The sequence below is a fragment of the Lissotriton helveticus genome, chromosome 10 (assembly GCF_964261635.1).
Source record: "Lissotriton helveticus chromosome 10, aLisHel1.1, whole genome shotgun sequence".
Taxonomy (NCBI): Eukaryota; Metazoa; Chordata; class Amphibia; order Caudata; family Salamandridae; genus Lissotriton; species Lissotriton helveticus.
In genome coordinates, this window is record NC_136071.1 from 869,272,993 (window position 1) to 869,285,203 (window position 12,211).

Sequence of the window (12,211 nt, forward strand, 5' to 3'; positions counted from 1 at the left end):
TGTTTTTTGACAATTCTTTAGGATTGCAAGGGATTCTGGTAACAGAACCTGGTGAAAGGCAGTCAAGTCACTCCATCATGGATTCCGCTGGTTGTCTAGTTTTGAAAAATGTATAGGTTTACTAGGTTTCCCTAGGTGCTGGCAAAGCTAGGGTTGAAAATCTACAGCTAGGTATTTTGATGAAAAAGGGTCAGTTTTCACTGTGAAAATGTGGTGTGTCCACGTTGCGTTTTGGGCCGTTTCCTGTCACGGGTGCTTGGGCCTCCCACACAAGTGAGGTACCATTTTTCTCGGAAGACTTTTGGAAACGCGTGGTGCATGGAAATTTGTGGATCCACACAGATTCCAGAACTTTCCACCACAGAAATGTGAGGAAAATTAGTTTTTTGGGCCAATTTTGTAGGTTTGCAAGGGATTCTGGGTAACAGAACCTGGTGAGAGCCAGCCAAGTCACCCCATCCTGGATTCACCTGGGTGTCTAGTTTTCAAAAATCTACAGGTTTGATTGGTTTCCCTGGGTGCCGGCAGAGTTAGGGTTCAAAATCAACAGCTAGACACATTGTTGAAAGAGGGTCAGTTTTCACTGCGAAAATGTAGTGTGTCCACGTTGCGTTTTGGGCCGTTTCCTGTCGCGGGTACTTGGGCCTCCCACACAAGTGAGGTACATTTTTCCTCAAAAGACTTTGGGGAACGCGGGGTGTGTGGAATTTTGTGGATCCACACATATTCCAGAACTTTCCACCACAGAAATTTGAGGAAAATGTGTTTCTTTTTACAATATTTTAGGTATGCAAGGGATTCTGGGTAACAGAACCTGGTGAGAGGCAGTCAAGTCACCCCATCCTGGATTCCCCTGTGTGTCTAATTTTTTTAAATGTATAGGTTTGCTAGGTATACCTAGATGCAGGCAGAGTTAGGAGTCAAAAACTACAGCTAGGCACTTTGCCAAAAAAGGGTAAATTTTCATGGTGAAATTGGGGTGTTTCCACGTTGTGTTTTGCACCATTTCCTGTCGCGGGCTCTAGGCCTACCCACACAAGTGAGGTACCATTATTCTTGGAAGACTTTGGGGAATGTGGGATGATTGAAATTTGTGGATCCACGCAGATTTCAGAACTTTCCACCACAGAAATGTAGGGAAAACTTTGTTATTTTGACAATTGTTTTGGTTTGCAAGGGATTCTGGGTAACCTAGGTTTCCCTAGGTGCTGGCAGAGCTGGGGTTCAAAATCTACAGCTAGGCACATCCGTAATCACTGCGAAAATGTGGTGTGTCCACGTTGTGTTTTGGGCCGTTTCCTGTCACGGGTACTTCGGCCTCCCAAACAAGTGAGGTACCATTTTTATCGGAACACTTTGGGGAAGGCGGGGTGGTTGTAATTCTGTGGATAAGTGAACTTTCCACCACAAAAAGGCGAGGAAAATTATTTTTTTTTTACAATATTTTAGGTTTGCAAGGGATTCTGGGTAACAGAACCTGGTGAGAGGCAGTCAAGTCACCCCATCCTGGATTCCCCGAGGTGTGTAGTTTTTCAAAAATGTATAGGTTTGCTAGGTTTCCCAAGGTGCTGGGAGAACTAGGGTTCAAAACTACAGCTAGGCACTTTGCCAAATAAGGGTCCATTTTCACTGTGAAATTGAGGTGTGTCCACGTTGCGTTTTGCGCCAATTCCTGACGCAGGCACTAGGGCTACCAACACAAGTGAGATACCATTTTTCTCACTAGACGTTGGGGAACGTGGGGTGGGTAGAAATTCGTGCATCCACGGAGATTCTAGAACTTTCCACCACAGAATTCTGAGGAAATGTAGTTTGTTTGACAATTTGTTAGGTTTGCAAGGGATACTGGGTAACAGAACCTGGTGGGAGGCAGTCAAGTCACCCCATCCTGGATTTCCATGGGTGTCTAGTTTTCAAAAATGTATAGGTTTTCCTAGGTGCCGGCAGAGCTAGGGTTCAAAATCTACAGCTAGGCACTTTGTTGAAAAATGGTCCGTAATCACTGCAAAAATGTGGTGTATCCACGTTGTGTTTTGGGCCGATTCCTGTCACAAGTACTTGGGCCTCCCAAACAAGTGAGGTACCATTTTTAGCGTAAGACTTTGGGGAAGGCGGGGGGGTGTAATTTTGTGGATACAGGCAGATTCCGGAACTTTCCACCACAGAAATGTGAGGAAATCTTTTTTTTTTTTTTTTACAATACTTTATGTTTGCAACGGATTCTGGGTAACAGAACCTGATGAGAGGCAGTCAAGTCACCCCATATTGGATTTCCCTGGGTGTCTACTTTTAAAAAATGTATAGGTTTGCTAGGTTGCCCTTGGTGCTGGCAGAGCTAGGGTTCAAAAACTACAGCTAGGCACTTTACCAAAAAACGGTCATTTTTCACTGTGAAATTGGGGTGTGTCCACATTGCGTTTTGCACCATTTCCTGATGCGGGCTCTAGGCTTACCCACACAAGTGAGGTACCATTTTTCTCAGAAGTCTTTGGGAAACGCGGGGTGGGTTGAAATTTCCATTTTGGATTTCCCTAGGTGTCTAGTTTTCGGAAATGTATAGGTTTGCTAGGTTTCCCAAGATGCAAGCAGAGCTAGCATTCAAAAACTATAACTAGGCACTTTGCCAACAAAGGGTCGTTTTTCACTATGAAATTGTGGTGTCCACTTTGCGTTTTATGCTGTTTCCTGTCCCGGGCACTAGGCCTGCCCACATAAGTGAGGTACCATTTTACTCAGAAGACTTTGGGGATCGCGGGGTGGGTGGAAATGTGTGGATCCATGCCGATTCCAGAACTTTACACCACCGAAATGTGAGGAAAATGTGTCTTTTTGACAATTTTTTAGGTTTGCAAGGGATTCTGGAAAAACAAAACCTGGTGAGAGCCAGTCAAGTCACTCCATCCTGGATTTTCCTGGATGTCTTGTTTTAAAAAATGTATAGGTTTGCTAGGTTTCCCTGGGTGCCGGCAGAGCAAGAGTTCAAAAACTACAGCTAGGCACTTTGCAGAAAAAGGGTGATTTTTCATTGTGAAAATGTGGTGTGTTAATGTTGCGTTTTCAGCCGTTTCCTGTCGTGGGCACTATGCCTACCCACACAAGTGAGGTACCATTTTTATTGGGACACTAAGGGTAATTCATATTTGTAAAGCAACTGTTATTACCTATTGACTTTCAATGCATTTCTGCCTTCCAAATGAAAGACAATTTGTAAAAAAGGAGTCATTTTGAAAAATGAACGAAAATTCTCATGCTAGTATGAGTATTTCCAATTTTGGAAATGTGCAAATATCTACTGTTTCTAAACTCTATATTTTGTTCCCATTTCAGAAATACATAGGAGTCTTTCATACCGAATTTTCCATGTATAAATTTTCACAGAATAATTGCTATATACCCGGTACATAATAAAAAAACATTGCAAGACGCTGCTCAGTTTTTGGCTCTGGGTTCGTCGGGCTCTTGGTGAACCTACAAGTCCTATGTATCCCCACAACCAGGAAGGTCCAGTAAATGTAACGGCATATTGCTTTTTAAAGAGTTGGCATAATTAGAAGTTGTTACAGGTGAAAACACAAAAAGCTGATTTTTTCAACTAATTTTCAATTTTTCCTATATTTAACTGTTAGTTTCTATAAAGAAACCTTAATGGATTTACACAAATGACCCCTTGCTAAATTCAACATTGTGTTTACTTTTGTAAAATGTATAGATTTCCAGGATCCATTATTGCTTTCATACCCATTTCTACCATTAACTGGAAGGAGGTTGAAAGCACAAAAAGCATCACAAACAGGCTATGTTCCAGAAAAATGCCAAAACCGTGTAAAATTGTTTGGTTTTCAGACAAAAGTCTGTCATTCCCTAAAAACTGAGAAAATGTTGATTTCAGCCCGACAAAACCTTTTTTGATACAATTTTCAGGAAAAAAGACAGATGCTTTCATATGCGTAACTTTTCCCCCCAAAAAACAAAATTTAGCTGTGTTTTGGCTAACATCTGGGACCCCTCCAGGAGAATCCAGAAACCCTGGGTACCTTTTGAATGCCCATGAAGTTGGAAGAAAAAATGCGAATTTGGCGTAGATACCTTATGTGGTCAAAATATTACAGAGGCCTAATCGCGAACAATTACAAATAGCCAAAAAAGGGCTCAGCACTGGTGAGGGGGGGATTCAGCAGTTAAGGGGTTAAATGCACGGCCTCCCTGTCAAAAACAATAATTTTAATTTATTTTGCTTTGACTTTCCAATATGAATCAGATATTTGATTATAATAATTTTATCCACCAGTGGTGTCAGATACCTGGACCTGTAGTTCACAGACCGTTTTTTGCAAGTACATTTATGAACTAGCAATTAATGCAGTGCTTAGCAGACCATTTAAATGTTTGCCATCTATAACAATTAAATCTTGTTTAATGATGTTGCCAACAGTTCATGCAGTTCCTTGATTATCAAACGATACACCTCATCTGCTCTAAAGATATACTCCCCAACATATATTCTAGTTCAAGCAGAACATTTGTTTTTAAATTGATTAGCATTCATCTCCTTCCTTTCCCTTAATTCTGATGCATCAATCGTGATGTGAGCACTGAATATAAATATTAGTTCAGAATTTTCCTCAGCATGTTCAACCATATTCACTCTTAAACCTTAACACACTTGATTTTCTGACACTCCTAAACATGTTTTGACTGCAGAGTATACAACATCCTCATGATTAAATATTTCAGATCATACTGATACTTTATAATGAGTCAAACATTATTTATTTTAATATACACTAAAAGGTATAAACATGCGGTCAAAATAAAGTACCAACCTTCATAAAAGTGTCTCTCTTTGCATAGATCCTCAAAGCCATCCCTGGAATATGAGACTGATTCAACATTTTGAGATATTTCACCTCCCTTAATACCGACAACAGCTATAACAAAAATAAACAGAGTCACAAACTGTTGAGACATACATTTTGATTTTGTTTTGAGTGCACTTGTACAGGGCTTAACAGTTAGCAAATTAATGAAAGAGCTCTTAACAACAATAATATTGACAACTGATGTGGAGGAGCTTCTTGCTTCAACTTTCTTCTGCCTAAAACAGAAGGTTAGCATACACATTCCATTGATAGGATTTCAGGAGTAAAAGGGTCACAATGAGAATTACAAAATGCAATATAATTGTTTAAAGTAATATATAAAAGCCCAAAGGGGACAAACTTATTCTGTACCAATAGCACTACAAATGGCGCCTTTCCAGAGTACAAGTGGAACTGACAGAAATAATAAGGGAAACATTTCTGTAGGGCAATCAAGATGACTACAAGTGTAGTAGGTAGAGAATAGACTAAGCAGATTCTACTACTCTGGTGCCACACACTAAATAATCTGTCAAAATGACGAGTAGGGATGCAGACACGTGCTGGTAAGGTGGTGGAGGGTGGGAACACCATTAATTATATTCTACAAGTTACTCATGCTAACAAAGTGTTGGGAAGTAGAGTTGAACTCTCTTGATTTGATATATGGAATTGCCTTACCTTAAAACAAACCATTATCCCTACCTGGTTGTCCAACATGAAAAATGCCTCCCACTACATTATGGCACATGACATTAGATAGTACAAATCTGTTGACAACATGACATGCAATAGCTCCTCATTGGGGAAAGGAGGAGGCAGCAACCATGCAAAACTAGCTACACAAAAATAAGAGCATGTCCTAGCCTTGGAAAATCTGATGGCAGAGTCTACAAATCAGACACTCTATGGAGAAACAATTTTGTGTGCCAAAAGTAACCCTGCTCCAGGAAATCCACAACAATAAAGGAAAATTACAAAACAGCTGGTGAAAAAAACCAATTATATTTCCTTGGAAAAAATTTAATTTGATACATCCACCATCCATAAATATAATCTAAACTTCAAAAGAAATAACCTGCAAACTAAAACACAGAAATCTCTCCCACAAAACAAACATATCCCACATAAATGCGAAGACACAAGTAAAAATACCCAACAGTAGTTAAAAGATAACTTACTTTCTAATAATGAATACACAACAAAACAGAATTAGACCTGCTGCATGTACCTGAAACAAGTATGGCCAAAATCAACACTAACCAAAAAAATAAACAATAATACTAATACTAACCATACTAACATTCCACCACCTTCGTCTGGACATACTAAACATTGAAACTAGATTAAAATTATAGTTATGTTTACCACATAAAATAGCAAGGAGGAACCGCAATCTGCAGAGCAGAAGGCATCCCAAAAAGACAAAAACAGGCATAAAAAGCATTTGATTAAAAAGAATTTTAATAATGGAACTTAAAAATAACTTTCTTACAAGGCAAACCAATACAATCAATAAATGGAAAGATTTTTTCTAAAACAAATAGGCTAAGTGTATGAAAACTGTAAATGAGCAAATACTGTATAAATATTCCCCCCAAAAAATGTATATACAAAATTAAGTTAAATGCAAAATACTTTACACTGTTTGTAATCGATAACATTTTGGGAACATAAAATCAAAATTAAAAAAGCTTTTTAAAAAATCTTAATATGTACATAAATGCTGATAAAAATGTTTATAAAAATGTACAGAGAATTCTTACTAATTATTGCAAACTTGAATATTATGTATTTAGAAGAGAAACTATCAATTCCAATAAAAAGTGTTACGTAAAATGTTATCTTTTTATAGAAAGTTGAAAATGGTAATCAAATGAAAAGTATAAGTTTTATGGTAATAGCAAATATATGAATAGAATTAACTCCAAACTTAACAACTTGACTTGATTTTAAAAAAAAAACATTTATGTAGCATACGATAAGTATTTCTGTTCCAAACTTAAGCATATTATATTATGGAAAGTGTTGGACTTTGTGGGGGGGCGGCTACATTTACTATTCTTCAGTTCAAAATATTTTATTGAGTTTACGATAAAGCATAGACCAAACCAAAAAAGAGCACTGATGAAGTAACATTAAGCTTGGAATATTAAGTTTGATGAATATTACATCTGTACATTGAGAACTGTAGTGTGATAGAAACTAAGATGTAAAAATAAAAAGGGAAGGGGAGTAATAACTACCAGTAATGAGTATTACATAAGGGAGTCATATGTTAACATCTAACAAACTGAACGTGATACATACATAATATGAAGCAATTAATAGTATCATTCTATATAGTTATCAATTGGATTCCAAAACGAATGGTCAGTGGATGAATTATGAACAACACCCAACAGAGTCAAATCAGTTACCTTTCTGATAAAAATGATCCACGACCATCATACATAATAATGAGGCACCTTTCCAATTGGTAGTGATGGATTTGAGAACAGCAGATTTTAAGAAGTTAAAGAGCTTATTATCTAAATCAGTTTCGCAAAGTGTCAGCAGCGGGGAGAGAAGTGGCAACAGCGAGGCAGTAGGCAAGCAGAGCGTGGGGGCGTCAAAGCCTGGGGACAGGCTCAAGGAGATCAGGGACAACCTTGACAGTGCCTCTAAAAAGGGAAAATTTATTAGAGTGTTGACCATTAATAAAATGTCTAGCTGATGTACCAGAATAGAGGACTGAAACCATACGACTGTCATGCCCCGAGGTCCCAATCGCGAAGAAGTTCTAATTGTCTTGGTCACTATATAAGACGTATCACATCAACAGAATGCCGCTTTGCGTTCTAGCGTCTAGCTCACACTTCCGGGTGTTTTGTCCCCGTAGGATTTGCCTGACGTCCGTTTTTTGGTTGGTTGTGTTTCCTGTCTTGATTCTCCGCGTCCTCCGTGAGGGCGTTCTGTTCCGTTGTATCCTGAGACCCTCCTTGGCGGTTCCACTACCGCGCTGACACTCTTCTATCTTGTGGCGGCATTTCTGTTACCCTCTTGGGTGTCTCCTCAAACACGTTTGGAGCAATTTGTGTTTGCTTTACTTATTCTTTTTCGGTTCATACTCCCCTGTTCCTGGTGCTCCGCCCGGCGGCTGGGTCTTTCTCCGCCGTCCGGCCGGGTACTGCCTATTCCAGGTTTCCCCATTCCTGGTGCTCCGCCCGGGTCTTTCCCCGCCGTCCGGCCGGGTACTGCTAATTCCAGGTTTCCCTATTCCTGGTGCTCCGCATGGCAGCCGGGTCTTTCCCCGCCGCCCGGCCGGGTACTGCCTGCTGCATATTCATCCTGGTTCACTGGCCGGAGCTGCCTCCCGTTGGGTGAACCACCTAACCAGTTTTCCCTGTTGCATTTTGGAATACTTTGTGTTTGGGGCACTTGCGTGGACCAGTGTGTGGTGTGTTTCGAGGCTCAGCTACTAGAACCACGGTAACAGCGCGTTGCGCTGCCTCTCCTATAAATATGGTATGTGGTTACTGTTGTAGTTGACTAAGTTGTGATATTGTCTGGCAGATTATACCTTGTACATACTTCAGAAGAAAGGCTCACACTCGCGCATCTCACCTTAGAAGAGAGTTGGGTGATCTTCAAGTAATCTCAAAAAGAATAGTGGGGTGAGATTCACAAATCACTTTCTTTTATATGTTAGTATAGAGGGGAGTAGAGTGCTTACATCTTTGCCCTTTCGTTGTACAGAGAGCGGACACCAAATCTACCCAGCAGTAGTATTTCCAAGTACAGACTATTAGTTGTGGTAGGTGTTATTTATATATATATGTAGGCATAGTGTATATACACTGTTTTGTAACAAGGTATTGGTAGTAACATCTTACTTCCCTTACAGCCTGCCTCCTCATCAAGTGTCCACACTGAAGTTCCACTGTCAAGACCTGTTATTTCCCCCGCCTTTCCTTGTTTTGTTGCCCTGTTACCCCTGGCGTGCCATTCGATACTCTAGAGTCTGATAGAGTCGGAAGGCCGTAGGGGAAGGCTGAGGACTATTCTCCGGATTCCTGACGCTCCTGCGGAACAAGCCTGGAAATCATTACAACGACTAAAGGAATTGCTAAAATTAAATGCAGAAAAAGCACTAAAAAGATACTGCCAATGTACTTTGTCAAAAGCTTTTTCAGCATCTAATTCCAGAACACCAGCAGGAAGGGAAAGAGATGACAACTTCAATTGCATGAAATAATAACCTAGTATTATTCACTGAATGTAAATTTTTCATGAAACCAGTTTGATCAATATTAACAATAGTATCAAGTACAGCAGTCAATCTGGTCGCAGAATTTTTTGCATAAAGTTTACAGTCTTGCTTAACTAAGGAAACAGGGTGGTAATTTGATACAATAGTGGGATCTTTATTAGATTTTGGAAGAACTATTATCAAAGCTTCTGTACAGGATCCTGAAGTAGATCCTGACAAACTAAAGTGAGTAAATAATTTAAGTAAATGAGGCATGAGGTAAGGAGAGTATTCTTTATAAAATTCAGCAGGTAGACCATCTGGCCCTGGTGAGATACCCTGCTTAAGTGATTTAATAGCATATTTAAGTTCTTCTAATAATATCGGTAAATCCAATTTTTGCCTCACTGATTGGATAATTCTCAGTAGGCCACAGGATTGCAAGAAATTATCAGTACTAAACTTGAATTTCTTTGTGCAATTGTGCTAGTTTACCATTTAAGCCATGTATTGCATTCATTTGTATTTCATCATTTTTAACAAGCAAATAATTAGCCTTAATATTTGAAATTTGTATACCAGCTCTTCTATTTAGCAGAGTTTAACTCATATTCGAGTTCCTGTAATTTCATTTTGTTTTTATTACCATGCGATGAAATAAAGAGCTGTTCATATTTTGCTTTTTGTTTTCCAATTCTTTAAGTTTAGTGTTGGAAACATTGTTTTTGAATGCCATAATCGATATTTCTGCTCCTCTGATATAAGCCTCAAATGCATCCCATTGATTAACAATTGAAGTAGATCCTTGTGGACTAAACGAGAAATAGTCATGTAATGTGGACAAGCGTTTAGATTTATTATTGTCATTAAGAGCAATATTCATATTCATACACCATTGATAGTGGGATTGTTGAGTTACGATGCATATTACCAGAAACAGGTGCATGGTCAGAAATATCAATAGTATGAATTGTAGGATCAGAAAGTGAATGAATTAATGAACAGAAAATTAACAAGTAATCAATACGAGAATAAGAATTGTGAGTGTTAGAGAAAAAGGTAAACTTCCTCTATTTTGGGTAATGTAGACGCCACATGTCCACTAATTTATTTGATTTAAAAAGTGATTTTAAAGTAAAATAGGCCTGGGGGCGATATTTGGTTTGAGACTATCTATCCAACAATGGGTCACAGATTAAGTTAAAGTTGCCAGCAATAATAAGTGTAACAGTACCTAATTTAATCACTTTAGAGGTAAAAAGAGACCAACATTTGGGATCATCATTCTTTGGACCATAAACAATAATCATATGAAAAATACTAGTATCAACTATAACTTTCGCTATAAGGAACTTCTGCATCTGAAGATTTGGATAATATTTTAATATTTAACTCTATTGCAAAAAGGATAGCAACACCATTTTTTTACTAACTGTAGGAGAGGAAATAATGTGACCAGCCCCAACGTTTATTCATAAATGATAAAACTGTATCATCTATAGGAGTTTCCTGAAGTAAACAAATGTCTGTGTTATGTCTAGCTAAATACTCAAAAACTTTTGTTTGTTTAACAGGATGTCTTAAACCTTTGTCATTGAACAAACCAACTTTAATTCTGTTATTATTATCCATAATTAACAGGAAAAAAAAGAGAAAGAACAAAGAAAGAAAAAATTTGACTTAAAGAGGTAGAAAGTGAGTCCAGACGAAAAAGAAAGGAGGAAAAGGAAAGACAAGGACTAACATAAGAAAGACAACATAAAAACAAAGAATCGCACATGCACATATACAAGATTGACCTGCCTAGATAGTTCCCCTACAAAAGATATAGAAAATAAGCTACAATTAAAAAGTATTTTAATGTATAATTCATGCTGGAGTGTCATTTGTTTCCATGGAGAGCCGAGAATGTTGATCTAAAAATCACATGAAATCCTCAGGGTGATTTCAAGATTTTGAGATACAATCCTTCCAAATTCTCATAACAGAAGGATCAAAAAGGCCATACTTAAAACCACAGCTTCTTAGTCGAGGTCTTTGTTCAGTGAATTCTTTGCAAATTTTAACAGTCTCCTTGGTAAAGACTTGATGTATTAAAATGTGATTTCCATTAACCATTAAAGTTGAGATCTCTCTTGCTGCTTTCCGATTAACACCAAATGATGGTTATGCAATACTTTAAAAATCAACTGACGCGGTTTAACACCGCTTGGATTATGATGAAAAGGAATTCTGTGAGCCTTATCAATTTCAAATGTTTCTGAAAATGTTTACTGTAAAAGACCAGGTATCAGGGATTCAAAGTATTGCCTACAGTCATTGCCTTCAACTCCTTTCGACAAATGAATAATGCACAGGTTATACTGCCTATTGCTGTTTTTAACCTCAAGTAATAACACACTCATTGGCACAATTTTCACAGTGAGGGGCAGTACACTGTCAATTTTAACCATATTATCCTGGATTTTTATTTTGATGTCAGTGACTTTAATTGAAAGGCTAGCCATAGCATTACAAATATTTTTAACTAGCAGCCCGCCCCGACGTTGTCCGGGGGCAATGAGGCTTCTGGGCCAACTGCCCGCCCAGGCCCCCGCCGGCCCCCGCCCTAGCCGTTACTAATGCCACTGAGCTCCATCATTGACTTCAAAGAGCACAGCTAGGAAAAAACATTGCCACTGTATGCAGCAAATCTAAGCCAACAGGATAAAGCGGGGAAAAAAGCACTCGCGGGTCGCTCCGACGCAGTGTCCTGGAATGGCGGGTGGGGACTGCAGTGCGTGCCTCAATCGCCCCACATGCCTATTCACTTGTGTTTGAAGCCGCCGTTCTTCAGGGCCAACCTCCCGCCCCGGCCCCCTCCCGCCCTGACATTTTACGTGTCCCTTTGCCTTACCTGAGCCGCCGCTCCTCCCCGCGCTTCTGACTTCACCGCCGCTCCTCGCCGCTCGTCACCGCTCCTCCCCGCCTGTCCGCCGCTCCTCCCCGCACTCATGTCCGCCGCTCCTCCTCTTCATCACACACGTCGCGGCCAGCACTACGTCGCAGCCGGCGCTACTTCCAGGGGACTACTTTTTTTTTTTTAAGTTACATTTTTAAATTTACGTTTAATTTTTATTTT

The 12,211-nt window shown here is 39.3% G+C and overlaps 1 protein-coding gene across 1 annotated transcript in view; it reads right to left on the bottom strand.

Annotated features, from left to right (window-relative positions):
• DNAH11 (dynein axonemal heavy chain 11) overlaps positions 1–12,211 on the bottom strand; it is a 3,642,058-nt gene that overhangs the window by 2,665,100 nt on the left and 964,747 nt on the right. Inside the window, exon 14 of the mRNA XM_078663510.1 lies at positions 4,824–4,928. Coding sequence (XP_078519636.1) covers positions 4,824–4,928 — 105 coding nt within the window. The remainder of the gene's footprint in view (positions 1–4,823; positions 4,929–12,211) is intronic.